General features: G+C 37.0%; 3 protein-coding genes across 8 annotated transcripts in view; 1 reads left to right on the top strand and 2 right to left on the bottom strand.

Moving 5' to 3' along the window:
* Positions 1 to 613, bottom strand: part of CRIPT (CXXC repeat containing interactor of PDZ3 domain) — a 108,189-nt gene extending 107,576 nt beyond the window's left edge. Inside the window, exon 1 of one of the 4 annotated variants that reach the window (XR_012325844.1) lies at positions 413 to 561. Coding sequence is in view for 3 of the 4 variants with exons in the window: in XM_073791667.1 (XP_073647768.1) it covers positions 413 to 428 (16 nt within the window). In the remaining variant the exon portion in view is untranslated. Of the gene's footprint in view, positions 1 to 412 lie in introns of all 4 variants that reach the window. The other 3 variants (XM_073791667.1, XM_033838595.2, XM_004331343.4) reach the window with 3 other exon arrangements.
* A 5-nt stretch (positions 614 to 618) lies between these two features.
* PIGF (phosphatidylinositol glycan anchor biosynthesis class F) lies at positions 619 to 24,069 on the top strand. Of its 3 annotated transcripts, none has more exons than XM_073791664.1 (7): positions 619 to 765; positions 2,661 to 2,909; positions 4,082 to 4,173; positions 5,417 to 5,533; positions 8,322 to 8,430; positions 9,950 to 10,132; positions 23,759 to 23,883. In XM_073791664.1, the coding sequence occupies exons 2-6, from the start codon at positions 2,682 to 2,684 to the stop codon at positions 10,130 to 10,132; spliced, it is 729 nt and encodes a 242-aa protein (XP_073647765.1). In that variant the 5' UTR covers positions 619 to 765; positions 2,661 to 2,681; the 3' UTR covers positions 23,759 to 23,883. The 3 variants fall into 3 exon arrangements, with proteins under 3 accessions (XP_073647765.1, XP_033694484.1, XP_073647766.1); XM_073791665.1 differs by lacking the exon at positions 619 to 765 and adding an exon at positions 778 to 1,443; XM_033838593.2 differs by lacking the exon at positions 9,950 to 10,132 and having other exon boundaries at positions 630 to 765; positions 23,759 to 24,069.
* Positions 21,218 to 27,897, bottom strand: part of RHOQ (ras homolog family member Q) — a 38,593-nt gene continuing 31,913 nt past the window's right edge. Inside the window, exons 4-5 of the mRNA XM_033838592.2 lie at positions 27,723 to 27,818; positions 21,218 to 24,434 (exon numbers count right to left, since the gene is read on the bottom strand). Of these exons, the coding sequence (XP_033694483.1) occupies positions 24,279 to 24,434; positions 27,723 to 27,818 (252 nt within the window). The 3' untranslated portion in view covers positions 21,218 to 24,278. The remainder of the gene's footprint in view (positions 24,435 to 27,722; positions 27,819 to 27,897) is intronic.

Consider the following 27,897-nt stretch of genomic DNA (forward strand, 5'->3'; position numbering starts at 1 on the left):
TAAAAATTATTTGTTGTTTTCCTGAAATTCAAATTTAACTGGGCGTCCGGTACTTTTATTTACTAAATCCATCAACTCCAGATGCTGTGGAAGTGACTTTTAAGATCCATTCCAACCCGGCGGGTCTGTGAAGGGAGGAAGCCCGTCAAGAAGCAGTTCAGGATGATACCCGGGGTTGATGGGAAGCAACGGAAATAAACAGAGGTGCAAAACTGAGACCACTCTGAATGCAAATACAGGACGATACGGTCGTTGGGGAGGGCAGGAATGGTCAAAGGGCAGTATAGGAGGACAGAGGCTAGAATCAAGGACCTGTGGCCGAAGGAAAAGCAAAGAAAGAGCAAAGTTCCCGGGGAACTCCAGTTAGGTTCTCCCAGCCTCCTTCTCCCGCAGAAGAGTCTCCTTAACTCACATTTTTCGCACACCATCCTTCCGCGACGATTCCCTCACCCGCAGGACGAGCGGCAGCTAGAAGAAGTTAACAATACAGCCAGGGAAGCACTCCCCTTCCGGGTTACGAAAATCCACTTCCGGCCCTTCCGCCCTCCGCCCCGCCTATCCAACACCTGGAAAGCCGCGGGAGGAATAAACGCGAGTGGGGAGGCGGGGCTGCCTTCTTGGCCCGCCTCTCCACTTCTGCGATTGGCTGTGAGGCCTTGGGCCTCCTCCCCACAGACCTGCGCCTGCGCGAGGCACAGGGTCCGAGTTACACCTGATGGTGGGAGGTAGAAACTCTCCGTTCTCTTCCGCGGGCGGGAGAGTTAGGTAAGCCCAGCCGGAGGCTCGGGGTGCACGAGCCTCCCGGCGCTGCAAGCCACTTCCGCCAGCTACCCAACTGGCCGGGAATATCTGCCCCCGGCCGGTCCGTGCCTGCCGGCCCGCGCCTGCCGGCCCCTCCAGCGCCGCCCTTCCTGCGTGACCCAGGGGCTGCGGTGATGGACTGGCCTCTTTCGGATCCGACATTCTGTGTCTGTCCCTTCTTTTCTCTCGGTCTCCACGCTTGTGCTCTTTGATTATGCTTCTCAATTCGTCCCTCGTTGCCTACACTCCCGTCGGCTGAGGCTTGGGCAGAGTTCGGAGCGACCCAGTTTGGGATGGAGCTGCAGGTTAAGGTCCCTCGATTCCCGCGAAGGCTCCTCTAGGAGCCGCCCAGAAGAACCTTCTCTCCCGCTGCAAGGCTTAAGGACTCGGGCCAGGTCAGACCGTGGAGGCCGGGGCCCTGGCCACCCGAGGAAGCACCTGACGAGAGTCCTCCTGGGCTCGCCAGGGCCCAACACAGGGCTGGTTTCTCAGGAGGGGCAACACTGGACCAACTTTTCATTCGTTCGTTCATTCATTCAGTCATTCAGCAAGCATCCGACTTTGGGTACCATTCACTGTCTTAGGTCCAGATCTGCTTCAGTCAGTTACGATTCTGAGGGTGTCCCAGAAAAATATCTGAAGGTGTGTCTATTGAGAGACTATATTCTGGATTCCCTTCCCAGCCCCTCAGCTGAGGCTAGGACCTGTGAGAAACATTTCCTTTCTCCTTTCTTGCCATGCATTCTTTTCTCGACCCCCTAGTGCGTATCTTTGTATCAAAGAGGCTAGGTTTTGAAATGGCTTTAGCACTTGGGAGCTTGGGACCTTGGAGTGTTTCCTAATCTGTTTTAGCCTGTTTCCTTATCAGTAAAGTGTTTGCCTTGTAAAAATACAGTGTGAATTAAATGAGAGTGTTATTATAAGGCGTGGATTCGCCCCTTTGCCCCAGTGGGCGCTCTGTGTGTGTCTATAAAATATACACATATATATATATATTTTTTCCTGGAATATTAACCACAGGGTAACATGTAGACTACTACTTTAATAAAGTCCTTACTTAACATTAGTCAATACTATTTATAAGGTGTTAGGTAATTTGTAAATACATACCTATATAAAATAACGTGTTATATATATATATATAGAGAGAGAGGAGAGGAGAGAGAGGAGAGAGAGGGAGAGAGAGAGGGAGAGAGAGAGGGAGAGAGAGAGAGAACGTAAATATTTTTCCACATTCCATTCATGCTCTGCTTTTGGTTGGAATCTGGCATGTGTAACTGACATTGTCATTTTGGTATTTTTGCAGTACTGGGACTCCTTAGTTTAGCATAATGTTCTTTGAAGCTTCTTGGTAACACTGGCCACCATTCCAGTGTGTACCTGGTGTTACTTGGCATTTGTTGGAAAATGTGAACTACTGGGATGTTAGACAAGGGTCCATAATGATAAAAATGCCAACAGTTCAGCCAAATTGTATTATGGGGTTTCTAGAAAGCATAGCTTATATTTCCAACAGGGCAAATCATTAACACATGCTGTTTGTTTTCACCTCTGATTTTGGCAAAAAGAAAAAAACCGAATTGCTTAATTAGTCCTTGCACATGACTGTTTTACAGAAACTAGACACAAATATTTAAAAAATTAGTAAATTTGTCCTTTTTCAGGCTCTGTGAGCTGTTTATACTATATTAGTCTATTAGTTTTTACATATATGCATCTTCCTATATTCTGACACTGTGACATTATTGCCCATAGAAAATTGACTTTGGTTCATGGCTTGTTTTTAGACGTTGGAGCATTTAGGACAATGGAAAAAGTCATTATTGCCTATGCTCTTTTCTTAATTTGTTTTTCATTAGATAGCCACTCAAGAAAACACCATGAAAGATACTGACATCAAGAGACTACTATATGTCCATCTATTATGCATATTTTCAATTATCCTAAGCATCTTCATTCCATCATTCTTCTTGGAGAACTTCTCAGTACTGGAAACACACTTGACATGGTTGTGCATCTGTTCTGTTTCTGTAACTGCTGTCAATTTAGTATTGTATTTAGTAGTGAAACCAAATGCATCTTCTAAAAGAAGTTCATTATCATACAAGGTAAGACTTATTTCTTGACAACTGATTTTTAGATGTAGGTAATGTTTTTATTACTGGATGAATAAAGTATTAGTCAAGTACTTATTGGGTTATTTACAGTGAATGAAGAAGCTGATTTTTTTTTTTCTAGTCAGTAGCCTATTGCTTGCTGGAAGACTGTCTACAATGTTTGATAGATTCTTGCCATGTATTAATTGGATATCATAGCATTGTGAACCTATATAGTCATGTTTCATGTCATCATGGAGGATAAATATATCGTCAGTGTAGCAATATATATAAATACAGCAATCACACCTTTAAATCTTATGTTATAAGACATTTCAGTTTATTTTCATTCATCTTTTGCATTTCTGAAAGACAATGGGTTTTTCATAAATTACAAAATAAGCTCTTGTTTCAAGCTTGGCCTTCCTTGACTAGATAGCAGTTGAAGTTTTCAGACATTGGAATCTATTTTCTGGAATATTCACTACAGTGTAACACTTGACTATTATTTAAATTAATAAAGTCCTCACTTAACATTATTCAATACTATGTGTATGTTCTTTATTAGGTAATTTAAAACACATTTACTGCCCTATGATTTAAAACACTCATTGTGTGTTTTATTATTAGATCTTCTTGAGCTCGAACTCAAGTAGGTCCCACACACTGATTTGCAGACATGCAGGTCTTTTTTTATGTGGATCATATAGTAACATGAATATGATTTGGAGAATTATTTAATATTGTGCTTTTCTTTGGTCCAGTTTTCCTAGGAATTTTGTTTTAAAATGAAAAAATATTATTATAATCATTATTTTCTATGAATATTTCGTGTATCATCACACAAGAAGGACTGTGTTTGTGTTTTTTGTATCCTAGCACACTTATTGGTAAATATTGCATAAATACTGATTAACAACATAGTTCAATACTTAGCATAGAAACAAAAACATTTTCTGATTCTGCTGTTGGTTAGGTGAGTGGAACATGGGGATCGATTTTTGTCTTGTGGCTTTTTTACAGTGCTGTGCAAAGAACATGTGATCTGACTTCAGGAGCAGATCCAAAGAATATTCAGCTGTATCACACGTTATAGGGCTAAGTTGTATTTGTAGATAAAATCAAATCATTTGCTGTCCTTTAGTCATTCTCTTGATTCTTTAAGTTATTCATTTCTTTTTTAGGTAACCAGATTTTTGAAATGCTGTATCTACTTTCTTATGTCTTGTTTCGCCTTTCATGTAATTTTTGTTCTATATGGAGCACCACTAATAGAGTAAGTCTGAAATTTTTTACCTTAAGCCAACTATATTTTAAAACAGTCATTTATTAAACCAAGTGCTAATTCTGTTGGTGATTAGAGAAAAAACATGATGTGTTTAGTCAGTGGATCACAGAAGGATACTGACATCATTGCCCTTGGTAGTGTTATTTTTTTAAAAGACAATGGAATAACTTAATTCATTAAATGCTCCTATTACATAGCCTTTTGTCATGCAATTGCTTAAAGGGGGAGGTAGATGAGAAACTGTCATATACCAATAGGTGTGTGGCTCTTAGAACCTCTAAGGAAACTGACTATAATGATACATATAAATTAGTTATAAATAGTAAATGTGATTCTGAAGTGCTTGAAAAGAGTTTGTTTTCTTAAGAAAAGTCAATAGATTCTTGTATTTAATTACGTAGAAGCTAATGTTTATAGTTTAAAGGTAAAATTTAACTCAACACCTTTTCAAAACTGAACAGTTTTGAATTAGTGAAAGCCAAATTCATTAATATGTCTTATATAATGTTCCATTATAGTTTGGGAAAGTTCAGTTTAGCAGTGATAAATGATCATGTTGAAATGAGTGATGCAATACATACACACACACACACACACACACACACACAGAGCTATATGTATAGTTTTACATATATATATATATACCTGGTTATATATACACATACTAGATTAACAGGTAATTATATTCTAGAGTGGGGAGGACAAGACCTTTGTAAGGGGAAATGATAATTTCTCTGTAATCCATTTTAGAGTAGAATGAATGTCTGGAGCAGTGGTTCTCCAATTGTGGTTCTAAAACCAACAACATCAGCATTTTATCGAAATGCAAATTCTCAGGCCTTAGTCAGAAACAAATTTACCTAGTTCTCCAAGTGGTTCCGATATAAGCTAAATTTGAACCACGAATTGCAGAGAAAGTTCCAGAGACTATTGAGGAAAAAGTTAATGATCTAGAAACGGGTTTTCTTGCAATGGACAGTCTCAGTATCGTATGGCATTTAACACTTCTGAACTCTATCATCAAAGACAAATATTTGCTAGATTGTTTTTTATAGCTTGCATTTTGGTAGTAACGTTTTTTATAGTCATGGTTTTGGTAAGACTCATGTTACCTTTCTAAGTGTAAGAAAATAGTTTTATACTAAATCTATTTAAGTAAAAAAGATTATGCATGTGTGTGTATATGCATCTTTAACACTTAAGAAAAAATTAATACAGTGTTTTTTCCTAGGTTGGCGTTGGAAACATTTTTACTCGCAGTTACTTTGTCCACTTTTACTACTGTACCTTGTTTATGTTTGTTAGGACCAAACGTCAAAGCATGGCTAAGAGTTTTCAGTAGAAATGGGTAAGTTTGAATTTTATATTCTAGTGATGTCTGAAATTTAAAAAAAAATTAATGAGGTACTTTTCTATTCATGGCAGCTTGCTGATTGTTCCTTGAGTGTTTCTCAGCACTGTATGGTTCTCAGTGATGCTGTAAGGGCCCACTGCAGCTGGGGACTGGGGCCAGGGAAGGGTGGCATGCACTTGAGGGAGACCCAAGCAGGCAGAACTATAGGCCTCTCCCTCCACGTTAGCAAGATCAGCTCTGCTTTTTGTGTGTGTGTGTGTGTGTGGTAGAATTCCACTTAGCTTTTTGCTTGAAAAAAGGTTTCTGTTACCAAAAGAAAACTTTGAAAACCCCTCCTTGGGGATAATTTAATCACTGTGATAAAATTGCTACAGATCAAATTGCTTCTGTACATCTTATAATGTAGAATTGCGGTTCACCATCTAAAAATGTTTATTGGAACAGCTATAGTTTCTTGTTCAGCCTCTTTTGTGGTGAGACATCCGAGTGCAGGTTTCACAGGATTTTTTTTTTTCTTTTTTTGCGGTACGTGGGCCTCTCACTGCTGTGGCCTCTCCCGTTGCGGAGCACAGGCTCCGGACGCGCAGGCTCAGTGGCCATGGCTCACGGGCCTAGCCACTCCGCGGCAAGTGGGATCCTCCCGGACCGGGGCACGAACCCGTGTCCCCTGCATCGGCAGGCGGACTCTCAACCACTGCGCCACCAGGGAAGCCCTTTACAGGATTTTATTCCCTTAGCAGCTGTACGTATTTTCAGCATCGTTAAGTTAAAATTTTCACTTCTTGAAAGGCAGTGAAATCATTTGTATCAGAAATGGTTGAGTTATAACTAAGAAAACTAGAAAGTTATTTGGTGCCCATGATTTTGTCTTGTTTATCACCCAGCAGCAAAGACTTCTTGAGCCCTTAACTCTGTGCTCTGTGTTATGCAAACTCTGTGTGGAGTCTGATGTATTAGCTATGCTTCTCTCCATGAGGATCTTGGACATTCAAGGGGCAAGGATGAGATGAACAAAAACATAAGACTAAGTTTGTGTAACTCGAACAATGGAGTTTTAGGAACTCAGTAGGGTAGGAGACCACTGAAGAATGAGCTGGATGGGGGGATGATCTATGAAGGACTTGGATCAGGAGTAAGAGATTTGGTAAGACTAAGTGGGAAGGGGAGACACCCTGCGCTATGGGATGAATGAAACTATAGAAACTGAAATGAACATGGTATTTTTGTGTGATTTGGAAGAGAACAGCCCAAGTGGAGCAGAGGATGCTTGCTGAGTAGCTAGGCTCCATAAATTACTGACTTTTTCTTTTTGAAATGTTTGTTTGTTCCCCTTCAGAACCATCTTCTAGTGTTCATAAAGTCTCAAGAAAACAAAAGTGTCACATTGAACACTTTTTCCCACATTGTTACCATAGTATCCCAAATGACATTAATTTCTTTTAGTATTTTAGTTTGACATTTTTAAACAGTGAAAATCAGTTCAGACCTTATTGGTTTGGATTGGTGATTTATCCAGCTTTGAATTCTGTTTCTGATAATAGCATTAATGGTGTACTTGGGGGAGATACTGTCATTTGATTCTATAGTCAGTTCTGCTATAAGATGGCATATGCATTCCTAAAAATCCTTGCATTATGCAAAACTGGGCAATGAGAAACACAGAACTTATGGGAAAAATGGGATGGGGCATAACGCTCAAAAACTTCGTCAGTAACACATTAAAAAATGTAGGAACTTAATAAAAATGGCAGGACAGTTTAATACATGTTAAATGGTTAAGAATTGCGTAAATATTTTAATAAATATGGCACTTTTCCTTGGACAAAACCTGAAATTTGCTTTTGGAAGTAGATGTGGGAAGGGTTGCCTCTTGTAAGTTATTATGAAGGAGGGTTGTTGGAAAGCTAAGGCAGATGTGGAAGGTGTGGCTCATACACGTGAGGGGAACTGAGATAGCTGGGAGATGGCTTTTTAAACGGTATTGAGATATAATTCAAACACCATGTATGCCACCTATATAAAGTGTACAATTCAATAGTTTTTATTATATTCACAGATATGTACAACAATCATTACAGTCAGTTTTAGAATATTTTCATCACCTCAAAAAGAAACTCCATGTCCTTTACCTGCCACTTCCTTATTCCCCCCCCCTAGCCCTAAGCAACCACTAATCTATTTACTGTCTGTAGATTTGCATATTTTGGACATTTCATAAAAATGGAATCATATAATATGTGATCTTTTGTGATTGCTTCCTTTGGACAATAGAATACTAGTAAAACTGTTAACAAGGGAAACCACACAGCAAAACTGGATTTATAAAATGGTGCATTTGAGTTTTGTTTTGAAGGATATATACATATATGTGTGTATATATGCAGATGTGCATATATCATTCTAAACAAAATTGTGTGTTTATTTGTGTATGTATAAAATATTTCTGGAAGGATATGTAATAAGCTGGTGATAGCAGTTGTTTCTGGGAAAAGGAATCAGAGTTGATGATAAGGGTGAGAGGAGGACTTAGCTTTCATTGCAGACACTCTTTTGTATTGTTTGATTTTCACTATGTGCATATATTACCTTTCCAGCTGAAAAACACTTATATCTTCTTACCCATTAATTGTTAATGATTCATGGCAAATATTTGTGTCAATTTGCGATGCTTATTTTAAATGAACAACATATATATATGTATAGTGTTAATTTATGCTGTTTGTTTGATTCCCCAGCAGCTAAGATATATACCACCAATAATTTATATATTTGTGTTTTATAGGGTTACATCCATTTGGGAGAATAGTCTCCAGATCACTACAGTTTCTAGTTTTCTAGGAACATGGCTTGGAGCCTTTCCTATTCCACTCGATTGGGGAAGACCGTGGCAGGTTGGTTTCAACTCTTTAAAGCAACAAAGCAGATGTTTGTACAGTGATGGTAAAACTGATGAAGCTAACGAGTATGTTTATTTAAATTGTTTTATTGGTTAGTTAAGTAGGGATGCCAGTTCCCTCTGTCACTGTAATCTGGGTGATTTATTAGGGCCTGTCTCAGTGCCACAGGCATCCAGATCAGCCTGTTTCTATCTTCTAACACTATTTTTTTCTACATGTATAGGTGAATAAACAAGCTTCGTTTGAGAATATGTATAGGAGTTTAATAGCCTAGAAGTTTCAGGAATTCCCTATTTTTAACTTTGATATACATTGCCTTTGTAGTCTTAGATTCATATTTTCTTAGCTTGATTGATAGCCAAACTGAACGTTGATTTTGAGATTTTTTTTCTTAAAGCATATAGCAAAGTAGGTTTTGAAATAGGGGCTTGTGGTATTAGAGGAAGCTCATAAACATCAGGTTTTTTGTTTTCTATGACAATAGGATATAGCTAATAAGCTATGGGAAATACTATAAGTGTTCTTTTTATCACCATTTTACAGATGAGGAAACTGATACCTAGAGGACATGTAATATTCCAAGGTCACTGAGCTAGTGATGGATACATCTTTGTTGTAATTTTTAATGGCTTCATAGTAAACCTTTATATAGTTATTCTAAAATTTATTTTAAAAATTCACTATTGATCATTTAGTACTATTTTTACTATTATAAACAGTGCTATGATAAACATCTTTGAATCTATATCTTAATGGATTTTTCCAAATATTAAGATGATTTCTCCCAAATCAATTGTGGTATTAAACAATAAATATACTTTCTTTTTCCAACATGAAGAGAATTTTTCTCTGATCACAAAGACAGTATATATTTATTTAGACAATTTAAGCAATACTAATAATTATAAAAAGTAAGTAAAAATTATCAAATAGCCAGCCACCCAGAGACAACTCCCATTTGTGTTTCGGTGGTAATCTTTGCAGCTCTCTCTTCATGTGTGTAACTATTCATAATACACATATTATTATTATTATTTTTTTATATTTATTTTTTGCGGTACGTTGGCCTCTCACTGTTGTGGCCTCTCCCGTTGTGGAGCGCAGGCTCCGGACGCGCAGGCTCAGCGGCCATGGCTCATGGGCCCAGTCGCTCCGCGGCATGTGGGATCTTCCTGGACCAGGGCACGAACCCGTGTCCCCTGCATCGGCAGGCGGACTCTCAACCACTGCGCCACCAGGGAAGCCCACACATGTTATTTTTAATCTTTTTTTCCCCTTCAACAGCATATTATGGAGCTCATTCCATGTCAGTGGAAATTTGCATTATAATACTCCATTATTTGGGTAAAATCATATACCAATTTCTTATGAATGGACATTTAGATTATTTATAGTTTTCACTATTACTAATTTATTACGAATTATTGTGATTATCATAAAACATATATCTTTGCAGATTTGTCTAGGTTTTTAAAAAAATTAATTAATTAATTAATTAATTTGGTTGCACCAGGTCTTAGTTGTGGCTCACCAGCTCCTTAGTTGTGGCTTGCAAACTCTTAGTTGCGGCCTGCATGTGAGACCTAGTTCCCTGACCAGGGATGGAACCCAGGCCCCCTGCATTGGGAGTGCGGAGTCTTATCTGCTGCGCCACCAGGGAAGTCCCTCCAGTTTTCTCTTTAGTGTAAATTCCTAGGTAATAAGTGGCTGGGTTAAATCTCTGCTATGTATGTCATTTTCCAAAGGCCCTTGAGGGATCTGAATTATATGTCTTGCACTTAACTGCCTACTTTTTAAGTCCATTCTTTGTGCTTTCTATTAGATGTTGTGTCTCCTAGACAAATGAGTTGTTCTTTTACATTCAGTAAATGTGGTAGGTTTGCCCTTCTCTACTATATGTTATGGAAATCCCTGGAGGTTTGGGGTGTGTGGTGTCACTGATACCCTTCCCAAGGTTATAATATTAATAAAGGTTTCCTTTATATTTTCTTGGCCATCTCAGTGACCACTGGGAAATGGGGATTCATTTGTACTCAAGTTACAATCTTATGGAACTTAATTTCATTCAATAGTGTCAGTGATTTCTAAATTGGAGGACAATCAAAATCATTGAAAAGTATACACAGGAAATTGTATTTTAATTCCTTACTTTCAGATGTATGCAATTAAATCTAAATACAAAGTATCGATATATAAAGCACCATTGGCCCTCAGCTTATGAGTTGGTAAGGTACTATGTAATTAGCATGTTAGTTTGCGTATAGATGGAATATTTTGGAGTGTAAAAGTTTGATATGTTACACTTGTATAAATCTTCTCTTTATAAGACTATGCAGAAATAGATGTTGAATTATGGGGAGTAGATGCCCTCTGTACAATCTGGGTTTAGGTTTCCGTAGAAAATATATTTTTTGGTTATTTACAATTCAGTTATCTATTTTCGATTGTTTGGGCTTTTAGCTACTGACTCTCATTTTTCTACCTCAGTTCTTGTTTACAATAAGAGGTGAACCGGATCCAAATTAATGATATCAGACTTTTAAAATTAATATAAAGTTTCTATTTGAATTATTGACTTTAAAAAACGTTTTCTAACTAGCTAATTTAATATGTAACAAATGTTGGTCTTCATTAAGAATGTTTCATTTGACTGGAATATTACTGGTTGTTTAATCATCTTTACTGTTGAGTTGTTTTTAAAGTATTCCAAGTTAATGACCCACTTATTCACTATCATCTTTTAAAATTATGATAGATACTGTTGGTGAAATAATAGAATTGATGTATAATTAATCTTTTATTCATATAATAATCACCTGCCCCTTTCCCTTTTAGCAATGATTTACTGATAAACTAGAGAAATGTTGAGGCATCTTTTTTGTTCACTTTTTATTTTCAGTGAACAAGTTTTTTGTTCTGTTTTGGTTTTTTTCTTCATAAACCTCACTACAGAATAAGTACTCCGTGTGGCTCATGGTGCTGACAGAATCTGCCAGAGAAACAATAAACCAAATGAAAGATCATGGCGTCACCTCAGAATGGAGATTTTTCTAGAGTAAAATTTCACGAGAAGATAACTATATATACTTCATTATCTAAACTGTAATATTATAGTATTAGGAAGAGAGGTTAGTTCTCTATTCCTTGTAGCCCAGTAAAGATTTGATATGTTTGTGGTAAAGCAAGCTTTTCTGGATTGGGATCTGGTTTGACTGATGTTTCAGTCAGAGAAACAAGGGTATCTGGTTAAGCAATTATACTTTCTTTAAAAACACATACCATCCACCTCACAAAAACTTTTGCATGTTTAGTTCCATTTTTTCTACTTTGAATTCAAATCTGACTTCGTATAAAATTTCCAGAGGCCAAACATAAGATTATAATGAAGTGAGTTCTGTACTGAGCAATTTCAAGAATATTTATATTTTTTAAATTGTTTCATCATTAAATGACTAGAAAGGCCCATTGAAAATATATAACCTCAATGAAAAATGTTTTTCACTTACTAATAGGAATTTTAAATAATTTTAAGTAATGACAAATGACGAAAGATACCTTTATAGTATCTTTATAGTTGGAGGAAGCCTTCCCTTTCTAGGAGGCAGCAAGAGAATTGGGTGAAAGAGAATGTGGTCGGTGGCTGCCCACTATGTTGTTGGTCATCTTTATTGTTTTCTTTAAAAATAATTGAAAGTCATCTTGCTTCTCTTCCTTGCCTTAATTATTACATTATAAACATTTGAATTGCCCATAACCCAGACAGCCTTCTTCAGCCCCAGAGAAAGCTTCTAGCTATAGTTACTGACAAAATGAATATTTTGACCATGGAAGATCTTTGTACATTATAATTTGATGCATTATCTGCTGTAAAAATAGCTAATCAGTAAATATTTGTTGAGTTCTTACTGTGTACAAAATACATATTCTGTGTAAGTTATAACAGATACTTAAATATTACCAGGACTGGAATTTAATTGTGTGGTAATGATAATTTAGATTCATATTGTGATTTAGATTCAGATTTAATATGCTCTAAATATTTTGCAGAATAGATGGTTATGAGCTTTTCATCTGGAAAATGTCTTAATTATCAAAAGTCGGCTAGTATTTCATGTTATTAAAAAAATTAACGGGAGGTTGGGAATTGTTGTTGGTTATTCTGAGCAAAGGAAATTTACCATGAAGTTTTTAAACCCACGTGTTTTATTAATAGGTAGACAGATAACAGGATGATTAAGAGCTCTGGCATCAGATTGTTGAGTTCAAATCCTGGCTCTGCCACTTGCTAGTGAGGATTAAATAATATAATCCTTCTAAAGTACTTAGTTCAGAACCTGACACATAGTTACTGCTTAATTACTTTTATAGGCATTTATGACCTATAAAAGGAGTAGGTTAATGACTGTTTTTTTTAGCATTACCAAAAAACCCTGCAAATCCCATTATTTGAGTTCTCCAAGTGTTAGAGCATGTTAACTGTCTCAGTTTATTGTATTCATGCTGCCCGATAATCCTTAAATTGGTAGGGTGGATTGTTAAATCATCTTTTTGTTTCCCTGGTATTTAGGTATTTAGGGTATTTGGATTTCATGTAATTTTCAATTCTGTCTGACATTTCGGATGGCAATAGAAAGAAAATGTCGTATCTGTCTGTGTATGTACCAGGCATGGGCTTGGCACTGTCACACAGGCAACTTAATCCTGGTAACCCTAGTGCAAGGTAGAGTTCAGTCCAACTTCTACACAAAAGAAAGCCAAGTGTGAGGAGAGGAGTACGCATCTTGTTCAGCATTTCTTGGCTGATTAGAGGAAGACTCAGGATCCAGCGCCCCAAGACACCATGATTCTCTTTATCCCTGGAGACTCTGAAACATAGCTTTTCTTTTTAAAAAATGGCCGTAGCTTAGATTTTTGGGGGAAAAGGTTGAGTAGTTATTATATTGCGTTTCTTTCTTCACATGAGAATTTCATTTAAGTGCCGTGACCACTCTGGTAGTGTTTGTATTTTAGACCATAAAATTTAATGTATTTGTAGGAGAGTATTTGAAGCTAAGATGTGAAGCTTTTGTACCTAGAAAACCAACAAATATCTTTAAACTCTGGACTTCCATGCTACTGTCTCCAAAATGGAATTGACCCAGAGAATCAAATCTCTTCTGAGCATATTTATTTCTTATAAAGTTAAAAAGCAAAATGGATTGAGATTGTCTTGAAAACAATTTTAAGTTGTTTAAAAATATTTGTACTTGTTCCCATCAGATACCAGATAAATGAGGCATTGTTATATTTAAAAACTTTTTTGTTTTCTCTGGTTTTATCAGGTTAAAACATTAATATCTGTGAAACATATATATTCATTTTTAAAAGTCACAGATCCCACAGATAATACTTTCATAAATTGAAGCTGGAGATCATAAGGATAATTAAATGAATCACTGCAAATAATGACAGAGTGAGGGATAAAGCTAAGATTATGGATTTAATTATTGAAGGGTGCATATTTTTAGGTTAATTGGTGTTTCTGATGCTAAAGGTGTTATACAGTATTTTAGACAGACCAAAATAAAATATTAATGTATATGAAATATGAGTTACATATTTCGAGCATGGAAAAAAAACTATAATGCGTAACTGATAGAAAATGGTTTTGGATTTAAAAGTGGGTTCACTGTTGGGCAGTGAAGTTGAAAATGATCTGCTAGCAGAACTTTCATGTGAGGGAGAAGAGTGCTGGCTAAGGTAACTCATTTGCATGGTCCTGCCAAGGACCATTTATCGTCACTTTGACAAGAAGTTCCAGCCTGGAGACTGTGGACCTCTCCACAAATAGCTCTTCCTAAATCTGTGTTCTTAGTCACAGGAGAGTGGTGTGGTATACATGGCACAGGGAAGAGTTACAACTAGAGAGATGTATCCAGATGAGTAGATTCATCTGTACATGTATTCCTACATCAGACAATAGCATTTGCTTTAAGGACATCTGGAAAAACACATCACTTAAAACCAAATTCAGAGGAAAATACAAATAATCATTTAAAACCAGTAGAATTTTGAAAGTAGGTTTTTAAAAATGAATTCTATCAGTCATGCAAATGTAAATTTGTGGTAAGCATGATAAACAAAACATATTAAAAAGTAGTTTGAAATTTAAAACTGCCTGGGTTTTATCTCCCTTTTTTATCTGAAAGAGCCAGTAATCCTAATGGTTGTGAGTTGTTCTAAGTGTTTCTAGGTTTTCTGATCTGCAGATAGGTCAGTTTTCCCATGATATCTATCATAGTACATACCTCTCCAAAAATTATATTGAAACATATTTTTTAAAGTTTGTGTTATTAAAATTTATCTAAAAAATTAAATAATCTTAGTTTGCCCCTTAACTGCTTGGTTTATAGTAGGGGCTCTCAATAAATAGTTTTGAATATACAGAGCCATTCAAATGGAGACTCTTAAAAATGATAGAAATGCCTACCAGTGGTTGGTTTAAAATCAGTTTCTGTACTTATACTTCTTAAAAGTTATGAAAAACGGCAGCTAGGAGCAAGAATCACCCGTCTATTTCAGTGGTAAGGCTACATATGGTTAATAGAATGCCATATGCTATATAGCTCTTGAGAGTTTTCTCTCGTAAGCTTTATGCTCCCCAGACATTTCATGGGAAGAAAAGCAAGTACTAAAGATGCTTATATTACAAGGGCAAGGGAATAGTTCCTGCAGCACAATATAACATTGCTCATAAACTATTAATATTTTATTTGTTCTAAACTGCAGGCTCTAATTATCACCTATTAGAATACCTAAGAAGTACTTCCATTAGTGATCATGTAAGTTTAATTTTTTCAAGTTAAAATATGTAATATACGGAATGATACTGATGCATGGTACTTTACAGCTTTCATGACAGATTTTTAAGTATTACTTCATTTAATACAAGAGTCCCATGTTTTAAGTACAAGAGGTATTATTATCCCTGTTTTGCAGTTGGGAAACTGAGGCTCAGGTGTTAAGTGACCTGGCAAAGGTCATATGGCCAGTAAGTGGCTGACCTGGCCCTGCATCTCAGATCATTCTCACTCCAATGTCGCATGCCATTTCCTAGAAAAGCAAAGTAAAGCTCCCAAGTAAAATATAAAGTATTTTTAAAAGCAGCCTAATGTTTTTATATAATTAGCTTTTTAAACTTTTTGTTGAATATTTTAAACTAATTTCAAAAAAAGTCACCATTATCCAATCCCAAATACCTGATGAAACCTGCAGCAGCTTATAAACTGCCATAGTCAGTGATATACGAAACTAGCTGTTTTATGGAGTAAAAATGTAATCTATTTGCACTTGATATATTGTGCATATTATAATTAAAATGTATTTAAACTGTTTACTCTCAATCCACACAAATGCCATCTACGTCATTAAAATTGATCCGTAAAATTCTGAAACCAAAAAGTGGAAAGGTCATTGTATTTCTTTGGCCAACTAGAACAGTTAATAAAAATACTTATTAGGGTAGAGTGATGAAGAGTACAGGGATTTTTTTTTTTTTATTGTAGTGTAGTTGATTCACAATGTTGTGTTAGTTTCTGGTGTACAGCAAAGTGATTCAGTTATATATATGTATCATATTCTTTTTCATTATGGTTTATTACAGGATATTGAATATAGTTCCAAGTGTAGGGATTCTTAACCAGGAGTCCATATATGGGCTTCAAGTCTGTGAACCCTTGAAATTATATGGATGTGTGTATATACACATCCAACTACCATCTAATGGAATTCATGCTTCCTTCTCGTCAAACATGATCCATATATATGTAGATGTAATTTTTTAAAAATACTTTTAAAGTACTTAAAATTTGGGCAGGATTTTAAAAATAGCTTTAGAGATGGTATATTTGAGGAATGATGGTATTCTAGATTATAATGACAACTTATTTCATATGTGCCTATTAAAAATATGAACTAAAAGATTATTATCAATTATAACTCACATTAATTGGTCACTTGTACTATGTGCCAGATACTGTTATAGGTATGGTTATAAGTATCACACATCACATTGTCTCATTTGATCATTACAATAACCCTATGAGGTGAGTTTTACAGTGATCCTTATTTTGTAGATGAGAAACCAAGGCACAGAAAGGTTAGGTGACTTGCCCAGGGTCACATTTTGGTAAACTTTTTTTTTTTTTAACATTTTTATTGGAGTATAATTGCTTTACAATGGTGTGTTAATTTCTGCTGTATAACAAAGTGAATCAGCTATATGTATACATATATCCCCATATCCCTTCCCTCTCGTGTCTCCTTCCCACCTTCCCTATCCCACCCTTCTAGGTGGTCACAAAGCACCGAGCTGATCTCCCTGTGTGATGCGGCTGCTTCCGACTAGCTATCTATTTTACATTTGGTAGTGTATATATGTCAATGCTCTCACTTCATCCCAGCTTTTACCCTTCCCCCTCCGTGTTCTTAAGTCCATTCTCTACTTCTGCATCTTTATTCCTGTCCTGCCCCTAGGTTCATTAGAACCTTTTCTTTTTAGATTCCATATATATGTGTTAGCATACGGTATTTGTTTTTCTCTTTCTGACTTACTTCACTCTGTATGACACACTCTAGGTCCATCTACCTCACTACAAATAACTCAATTTTGTTTCTTTTTTATGGCTGAGTAATATTCCATTGTATAAATGTGTCACATCTTCTTTATCCATTCATCTGTCAATGGAGACTTAGGTTGCTTCCATGTCCTGGCTATTGTAAATAGTGCTGCAATGAACACTGTGGTACATGACCCTTTTTGGGTTTGTTTTTTTTTAAACAATTCTAACCATTTACTGCTTAAACAGGAAAAGTTTTTTTTTGTTGTTGTTGTTTGTTTTTTTGCAGTACGCGGGCCTCTCACTGTTGTGGCCTCTCCCGTTGTGGAGCACAGGCTCCGGACGCGCCAGGCTCAGTGGCCATGGCTCACGGGCCTAGCCACTCTGTGGCATTTGGGGTCTTCCCGGACCGGGGCACAAACCCCGTGTCCCCTGCATCGGCAAGTGGACTCTCAACCACTGCGCCACTAGGGAAGCCCCGAGGAAAAGTTTTTTAAAAAGAAAAACACCAAAAATGTATCTGTTAAAAGAGTGTCATTGTCTCATACAGTCCCACCCTCTTCTTGAAATTGCAACACAACCTCTAGATTTCACAAAAAGAGAAATCCAAAATGTGGTATCTTCATAAAGAAATGGCACACAGATCTGTATGTTTAACCTAGTGCTTTCAATAATTTCTTTGTCTGGGTCAGTATTGGTTCCTGCAGAATTGGAATGCTGTCTGGAATAATGACTGTGGGTCATCTCTCCATTTATAAGTTCAATCATACGATACACTTGCTTTTTGAATAACTAGCAAAGAAGAAATTAACAATGAAATCCAGTATTTGCTGGATCTGAGGGGATGACTCTTTTTGAATTATGGTTTTCTCAGGGTATATGCCCAGTAGTGGGATTACTGGGTCATATGGTAGTTCTATTTTCAACCCATAGTGGCTGTTATCAATTTACATTCCCACCAATACTGCAAGAGGGTTCTCTTTTCTCCACACCCTCTCCAGCATTTATTGTTTGTACATTTTTTGATGATGGCCATTCTGACTGGTGTGAGGTGATACCTCATTGTAGTTTTGATTTGCATTTCTCTCATGATTAGTGATGTTGAGCATCCTTTCATGTTTGTTGGCAATCTGTATATCTTCTTTGGAGAAATGTCTGTTTAGGTCTTCTGCCCGTTTTTGGATTGGGTTGTTTTTTTTTTTGATATTGAGCTGCATGAGCTGCATGTATATTTTGGAGATTAATCCTTTGTCCGTTGCTTCGTTTGCAAATATTTTCTCGCATTCTGAGGGTTGGCTTTTCGTCTTGTTTATGGTTTCCTTTGCTGTGCAAAAGCTTTTAAGTTTCATTAGGTCCCATTTTTTTTTGTTTTTATTTCCATTTTTCTAGGAGGTGGGTCAAAAAGGATCTTGCCGTGATTTATGTCATAGAGTGTTCTGCCTATGTTCCCCTCTAAGAGTTTTATAGTGTCTGGCCTTACATTTAGGTCTTTAATCCATTTTGAGTTTATTCTTGTATACAGTGTTAGGGAGTGTTCTAATTTCATTCTTTTACATGTAGCTGTCCAGTTTTCCCAGCACCACTTATTGAAGAGACTGTCTTTTCTCCACTGTATATTCTTGCCTCCTTTATCAAAGATAAGGTGACCATATGTGCGTGGGTTTATCTCTGGGCTTTCTTCCTGTTCCATTGATCTAAACTTTTTTTTTTAATTGAAGTAAAGTTGATTTACAATGTTGTGTTAGTTTCAGGTGTTCAGCAAAGTGATTCAGAATATATATATATTCTCTTTTAGATTCTTTTCCATTATAGGTTATTGTAAGATACTAAATATAGTTCCCTGTGCTATACAGTAGATCCCTGTTGTCTGTTTTATATATGGTAGTGTGTATATGTTAATCCCAAACTCCTAATTTATCCCTTTCCCCCTTTCCCCTTTGGTAACCGTAAGTTTGTTTTCTATGTCTGTGAGACCATTTCTGTTTTGTAAAGAAGTTCCTTTGCGTCATGTTGTATCCTAGGTTCCATCCAGATTAATTTCCCAGGGTCAGATATTTAACAAATGGCAGAGCTGAGACTCAAATCCAGTCTAATACAAAAATGAGAGTTTTTTCTTTTTTTAAAATTTATTTATTTTTGGCTGCATTGGGTCTTCGTTGCCACTCCGGGGCTTTCTCTAGTTGCGGTGGGTGGGGGCTACTCTTCGTTGTGGTGCGCAGGCTTTTCATCGTGGTGGCTTCTCTTGTTGCAGAGCACAGGCTCTAGGGCACGCGGGCTTCAGTAGTTGTGGCACACAGGCTCAGTAGTTGTGGCTCATGGGCTCTAGAGCACAGGCTCAGTAGCTGGGGCACATGGGCTTAGTTGCTCTGCGGCATGTGGGATCTTCCCAGACCAGGGCTCGAACCCTTGTCTCCTGCATTGGCAGGCGGATTCTTAACCCCTGAGCCACCAGGGAAGTCCCAAAAATCAGTGTTCTTAATCACTATTCTGTACTACTCACAACATGCTCTGAAATATATCAAACTCTTTATATTGGTACATTTTCCTTTCCTAAAAAGTAAGCAGAGTTTTATAGTAATGCCTGATCAGAAGAAACCAGTGTGGTCTTCAGGTAGAAATAAGCTTATATAATTTTGAAATGTCTTTCAACCAGCAATAATATTGATTTTTTAACAGAAAAAAAGTTATATCTGTATTATTTAAGATGTTTTTTAAAGCTTATTAGGGTGAAATTGTTTTATTTCTAAGAGAAAAATAACTTATTGGTAGTACGTGTACCAAGACCCTATGTATCAGGCCTTTGTTAATGCTGATTATTTTAAGAGAACACTGACCTTTTTTTAAGTGCTGAAACATATAAGGAATCATTCGATTTAGAAAAAGGATAATAGTAGTACTCTAAGCAAGATACTTTCTTCACATGATGCAGCTACTCATTTTTTTAGTTTTTCTTTGACAGTAACTGTAATAATTTTACCCAGTTGCATTATCTTTTGTCCATATTATCTTTTGTTATGCAAGAGGAATTTTTTCTTTTGTTTAGTGATGTAAAAAAATTTAAATTTATAAAGAACTGGATAAAAAGAAGATGGTCGTTTGGTGGTAATCACTTGTGACTTCCTTTACATGAATGTCTTTGAGTTTTCTATTTTCCTTAAACAAAACAAGATATATATAGAGAGCCATCTCAGATTATCATAATTTGGAGAAATGTTTATAGCAACGCAGTTGAATTGTCTCTTCAATAGATGATACGGTGTGTTTTTTTAATTCTATTTGTGGCATGAGGAACGTTAAATAGAAACATCTCCGTATGTGAGACAGTAGTTTTAAATGGAAAACTTCAAGATCTAATTATGAAAATATGTGATTAAGCTACGATTGTTTGACAAGTCAAAATGAATTGTTGCCATAGGATAGTTTTAATTTTTTTAAAGCAATATTAAGGTTAGCAGGAAATTGCTTGAGGAAAGGTTGTTCGTTGGCAACCTTCCCCAACTCCCTTCAACAGCTCCTTTTGCCATTCCCTATTAAGGAAAGTTGCCCTTATATAAAGAGAAATTCTCTTTTTAGAAATGACTATGTTACAGTTAAGGACTACTTATTTCAGAAAAAATCAAGCAGGAAAGCCTGGTCCATCACTAGCAAACAGTCTCCAAAGCCAGTCCAACATTTTAATTTGCTGATGGCATGGATTCCTTGACATGTTGAATAGCAGGTGTTCCAAGCCTTAACCCCTCTTAAGGCAAAACTTTCTAACTAATATTTACTTCATTTTTGGCATTCCACTGGAGATGAAGTATAGCAGCTGTTTAAAGAATGTGTGTGTAAATGTGTATATATGTGTTCGGAAACAAAGAGCCACACTGAAATTACAAAGTGATTAAAATAGAATTTAGAAACCCAAATTGGAATTTGGCTGAATTCATGAGGGAGTACGATTCTCCCTGCACTTTGACAATGCACCCTTTACCAAGGTGCAGATGCTCACAGTTGGCCGATGATGCATAGATCCACCACGTGAGAAACAGAGGAAAGAATATTATCCCAGATGTTTACATAGTGTTAAATAAAAACTACTAAGGTAAGAAGGTCAGTGCTTTACATAGATAGTAAACTATGCATATTATTTTATTTGTGACCCCCCATGTGTTAAGATGGGACACTATTAAAGCAACAATCACTTAAAAAGCAACAACCAACAAACCAGTATTTAATGTGGTACTTAAAATTAATAATGAAAACCAAATGGAAGCAATGCCTAAAGTAACTAAGATAATTCACAATAAAAACCATTAGTGCAGGCTCTACTTATTGTAAATGTGATAATTCAACATAGGCTAACCTAAAATGTACCTTTAGAGATAGAATAAGGATATAAGCAAAATATTAAATAAGATTTCAGGAAGCCCCTAAAATTATTTTTAAGAACTTCAGAACTGATTATATGCAAAAAAATATTAACTATAAGTTTAAGTTCATTCATACATGACCTTATTTGAAGCAGTGTATTTTCATTCACTAGCAAAATTCATGTCAGTAAGATATTTTTGAAGTATTTTATTTTCCAGAGAATTCACTGCTTTGAACTAGTTGTTCCAGTGATTAGCCTGAATTTCAATGGAAACCTAAGTCTTAACTGAAGACATGCTTCTGAAAATAAGGCAACTTTTCTACAATCTGTTTATGAACAGAAAAAAAAAATCTTTGGTTTTAGTTAAACTAGCAGGAAGGATTTTGCAAAAAAGAAATACTAAAGAACCAAAGCAACGAAAAGGCTCTTAATAAGCAATGGGAAACTCCAAACCCCATCAAGGTCAATAGAGTACCTAAGGCACCTCAGGTTCAGATGATACAATCATCTTTGCTTAGAGTTCTAATCATCTATATACAGGATTTCTACCATCTTAAGAACATGAAGCCGAAAAGGTAATGTCCAACAATGATTATTGTAAGAAAGAAGAAAATCCTAAGAGTTGATAAATGGGAGAGATTAGAGATCGTCTCCTCTACGTCCCAGATGAGGAAAATGAGGCCCAGTCAAGAAACAGAGGTGACACCAGAGTCCTAGTCCATTTCTCTTAGGGCAGGACAAATTCTAGATTTTTTTATTGGCTAGGAAACCAAGTGTGAAGAGTTTCAGAGATGTGAATTTGAGGAAGAAAAAAAAAAAATTCCCATCAAATCCCCAAAGGCAAGTTGGAAATAAATGTATAATACTTTACTGTCTTAATTCCTTTATACCATGTGTTGGACAACTTAGCTCATATACTAATTGAGTTATACAGTTCTTTTCAATTCTATCTAAAAATAGCAGACCAAAATTAAATGAGAAAGTTACATCAGATTCCATTTGAGCATACATAAGGCCATGGTACTTAATGCGAACCACCACTTCTTGGGAGAAAGAAGACATCCACTGTCCAGTTCAGGAGAGAAAGCTCCTGACCAGTTATCCAGTAGACTCTCCGCACGTCAATGGGGAAGATGATGCTTATATTTTTAAAAAAATCTCTACAAAGCTCACACACAAGACAGTACATCCTAGATTTGTGACTGCTATGAGCATTTAAGGCTGTCATTTTCAAGTATCAAAGTTTAGTGTTCCATTACCCAATCTGTGCAGTAGACATAGCTATAAGCTCACGTCATGGAAATTAACAGAAGCTCACCAAAGACATAAAGAAATCATAATTTAGGCAACAGCATTTTTAAATGTAGGAAAGGCTGGGAAAAATTTTATGGATTAGATTATGCTTCTCTGAACTGCATTAGTTGGTTCACACTGACTGAAACTTTGTCTAACACTATTGTCTGTTGCATGGCATCTGGAATAAGGTAGATCAGCAGCAGACCAAACGAGACAGCTTAATTAGGTAACAGAACTAGTCATTAAGATGGTTCACCTCTACCACAGTTATACAGTCTGTTTCCCTAGAGAAAGATTAGAAATGGCTCCAGTATACCAAATAAGCTTCATAGATAAACATGAGAAAATTTTTTTAAAGCAGGACCTTTCAAAACCTAGGGACTACCATGCACTGCTCGAGGATGAAATAAGTCAACGTTATTTACTTCTGGCTTGACGTAATATTGTGAAATGTAATATGGCTGGAGAAAATGGGTATTTGGAAGCCAGTATGTCATTTAACTTATACTCTAGGTGTGTACATAAGCTGTGGTTCTGTAACTTCTACTGTGGTTCCAATATCTATATCTGAAAGGTGAAATCAGTTTTATTATGAAAGCAGTTGCTTTGTTATAAATTCCATGTAACATGCTTGAATTCTAGGTCTTTTCAACACAATTTAAAGTTTCTTGTGGTTTGGTCAGCATACACCCTTTTCGTTTCATTTGATATACAAGCCAATGTGGAAATTAGAAAAACAAAACTACCAACTAGTTCAGAGAGCTAAATTGAGTCCAGGATTATGGCAAAGTCTGACCCAAAGTTTTAATTTGTAATTTCAGCATGTAACTCATGCAGTTTGGGGAGCATCAAACTAAATCTACAATTGCCAGAAACCTTTGTTACAGTTGAATGCACATTAACTAAAATGTGTACATTTTTAGTGTTCATGATAAATGCAGATATGACCTTATTACACTTTTGGCATTCTTTGAGAAAGCACATTAAGCTTTAATATAGAAATATTTAGGTTACACTTGTGCTCAAGTAATAATAAAACATTTGTTCTTTTCGATCTCATACATTCTCTCCTCAGGAATGGCCCATCTCCTGCACGCTTGGAGCGACCTTTGGCTACGTGGCTGGCCTTGTTACTTCACCACTCTGGATATACTGGAATAGAAAGAAACTTACATACAAGAACAATTAATTGGAGCAAAGGGAGAAGATATTTCTTTGTGCAGATTCCATAAAGACTGTGCAGACATGTATATGGTCTAAGCCAGGCAGTTCCACTTAACAGCACTGTTTTTTATATAGTTACAACATGATGTGATTGTAGCTTTTTAAACTATGAAACCCCTGAGAGATTGTACCTTCTAGTTGAAATAAAGTATTTATAATAGATTGTGGCTTCAGATGCTGTTTGTTGCTTCTTGGACCTTTAAGAAACATTCTTAATCAACTTTATAGAATTCTGAGGACAGGGTTGTTTTTTTTTTTTCCTTTCAAGTTTTAAACTGCTTCATTATTTTTAAGAGGTCTGGGTATAGCTTTAGCATTTCATATGCTTTCTGAGAGAAATGGACAGTTTACTTGGCCACTGAAGACGTTTCTCACGTAATTAAACAACAGTTTATACATCTTGATCCTATTCTTTTTTTTACTGTGTGTTTCTTTGGAGTTAAAATGGCTATGATAGCCTCATCAAAAACAGTCTTCAATCCCTTCTGGGTTAAAGCTGAACATTCTACATAGCAGCACGCACCTATCTGGGAGGGAGAAAAAAAAATCACAAATATATACAGTCTTTTTTACAACAACTGATACCACACAAATATACCATTATAAGGAAAATCATAAAATGCAAAAAGAATGAAATCATCCATATTTATGATACCCAGAGATAGCTAACTGTTAAAATACTAGTGTATATTCTTCCAGACTTTCTCTATGGAAAATTCTTTCATTCATCAAATATTTACTGGGTACCTACTATATGCCAGGCTCTGCTTTTAGGTGCTGGGGATCATGTCAACGAACTGAGCAAAACAGCAAAGTCTCTGCTGTGTGATGCTTACGTTTGCTTAAGTTCTACTGGGCGAGGAACACACAGAGGAATATAGAGCAGATGGTGGCACATGCTACAGGTTAAAAAAAAACAAGCAGAGTGAGGGAGGGAAAGGGTGCAGAGGACAATGGTGGTGGTCAGAGAAAGCTGCTCACCAAGGTAAAGTCTGAGCACTGAAGGATACCTAGGGGAAGAGTTTCCAGGCAGACAGAGCCACAGAGGTAAAGACCCTGATGCAGGAGCATGCACGGAGCATTCAGGGGGTGGGAAAGAAGAGGGTGAGCAGGGGTAATGGCAAGAGAGGCAGTCAGTGAGGCAGCCTTGAGGTAGCGACCTCGAGTAAGGACTTTGGCTTCTACTGTGAGAGGGGACCCACCCATCCATCCATCCATCTATTCGTTCGTTCATTGAAAACTTACAGAGCACTCTCATTTGCCAAATGTGAGAATAGAGCAAGGAACAAAATTAACTCCCTAAGCTATTCTCATGAAGCTTATATTTTAGAGGGAGAAGACCGTGGACTAATAAATATAGAGGTAGAATATGTGGTCTGGAGAAAAATGGGGGAGGAGATAGGGAGTGGGGAGAGGTCAGGCAAGGCCTCACTGACAAGAGTGATATCTGAGTGAAAGAATGAACAATGTCTACATCAGGAAGACTATCCCAGGCAGAGGGGGCAGTGAAAGGACAAAGGCTCTGAGGCAGAAGATTAGGGAAACCGCACAGAGGCCGAGTGCCTGGAGCACAATGAGTGAGGCAGAGAAGTAGCGGGGCCTGCACGCCAGGGTGAGGGCTTGGGCCTTTCTTTATTCGGAAGATAATAAAGCCACTGGAAGATTCTGAACAGAGCAGGGAGCTGATGGAGCTTCTATTTTTAAAGTCTCACTCTGGTTGCTGTGTTGAGAACAGGTTAACAGACACAGACGGAAGCAGAAAGGTGAGTGAGAGGCTGTTGCGGTAATCCAGGCCAGAGAGGGAGGGGGCCTGAACCAGGCTGCCAGAGGAGGGGAAAGAGAGGAGCGTTTGGATTCTGGGTATATTCTGAACGTAGAAAAATATATTTCGCTGGAGGGTTCACTGAATGGTATGAGAGAAAGGGCAAGGTCAAGTGTGACTTCAAGGTTTTTGACCCGAGTAACTGAGAAGATTAAGCCTAGGGGATAAAATTGGGGATTCTGTTTTGGACATGTTAGTTTTGAGATGCTTACCACCCGGATGGACTTGTTGCATGACCAGTTAGATAACCAAGTCTAGAGTTTAGGGAAGAGGTCCAGGCTGCAGATAGAAATTTGGGAATCTCAGCAGCAGACGGTTCAAACCACAAGACGGATAGAAGCTTACCAAGCTTAAAGGCTGAGTGTGGATATAGAAGGAAAGACATCCAGGAAGCTGACTGCGGATCCCTGGACCCTCCACATTCAGAGATGGGGAGATGGAGGAGAGGCCCACGAGCGGGGAGAAAGCCCAAGAGAGGGCGTTCAAGGAAGCCAAGTGAATGTGTTTCAAGAAGGGACCAACTGTGCCAAATGCTGCTGACAGGTCTAGAAAAGGTGTTTTGCAACCACTTTTTTTCCCCTTAAACTACATAATAAACATGAACATCTCAGCAAGTAAATTAGTATAAATTTTTAATAGATGCAGGGTTTTTTTTTTGCCATTATAAACAATGCAGGAACTTTATGGCTGTCTCTTTAAGCACATCCCGTATAATATTCTTAGGATAAACTCCTCCCTATGAAATTGATTGATCAAAAGTGTACATGACTTTAAGGCTTTTGCATGTTGTCGAGGCTTTTACTCAAAGACCAACAGAACAACAAAGTACCCAATTGCTTACACCTGGAACGGTGGGTATTCTAATTAACGTCTCTTTTGTGTGCCAGTTTTATAGATGGAAATTGAACTTACATTTGACTACTAAGGAATATGAACATATTTTTTATCTTCAATGGCAATCTGCATTTTTTGGAGAATCTCCCATTGATGTTCTGAGTCCCTTTTCCTATTGGGGTATGCGTATGTCTTTTTCTGATTAATCCTTATGCAAGGGGTTCATGTCCACTAAGGATATTAACCCATTTTTCTGCCATAAATGTCAAGTTTGTTATATGACTTTTAATTTTATTTCTGGCATTTGATGTCATATTAAATTTTTACGTAGTTAAATCATCAGTGCTTTCATTTATGACTTTTACCTTTATGAAATTTAGAAATTCCTTCTCTCCTAAGATTGCAGAATTTAATATGTGAAATTCCTTGCTAGTAACTTGTTAGTGAAGCTATTTATCTTTTGCCTTAGGAAAAACTGTTCTCCAAAAAGTTTTCTTGCTTCCTTCTGCCTCCTGATAGTATTTTTAAAAATACCTTATTATATTCCATTTCCACAAAAGTCCTATTAAAGTCATAACATCTAAAAAATAGAATCCAACCATGTTAGGGGCAAATGGAGAAAAAAGTAAGCCTCACTTTGGGGAGAGGAAGAATATAAGTTAAAAGGTATTTTGTGCATCACAGTTATATTTTTAAAATGATAATATATTCCACCTTGCATAAAAATTCTCTTGTGGAAGAGAATTCAACAACACATTTCTTCTCCACCACGAGTCTTCACTGACGACAGGGCCTGATTAAGCAGCCCCTATTTGTGACGCCTCTTTGTACACATGACTTACTAGGAAAATACTGTTGGCAGTGTAGCACAGGTTTAGTAAAGGCCAGAGTGAGGCCTTTACTGAAGCCCAGCTCTGCCATTTACTACCTGCCGGACCTTACAAGTTACCTGACAAGGCTGTGCCTCTGTTTTCTCCTCCGTAAAACAGAGGTACTAGCAGACCAACCTCCCTGAGTCGAGGCAAGGATTAAATGATCTAATGCATGTAAAACACTCAGCACAGTGCCTGGCATACAGTAAAGCACAATAAATATTAGCTTCTATTATCACCTTAGCTTCATTTACATTTACTTTTAAATTCTGTAAAGGTTGCATTACCTCTTTTGCTAGTTTCTGTCCTTGTTCCACACATATAGGTTTTTCCTTCATATCATTCAGTCTTGCTAAAGTTTTGGGGTCATCTCGCAGATCAATCTAGTTAAGAAAGGTTAATAATGTCCCATAATATTATCAGTCTTTAAAGATAAAGCATGTAATCCCATTTATCCCCACG

Source organism: Tursiops truncatus, chromosome 14, assembly GCF_011762595.2.
Source record: "Tursiops truncatus isolate mTurTru1 chromosome 14, mTurTru1.mat.Y, whole genome shotgun sequence".
Classification (NCBI taxonomy): Eukaryota; Metazoa; Chordata; class Mammalia; order Artiodactyla; family Delphinidae; genus Tursiops; species Tursiops truncatus.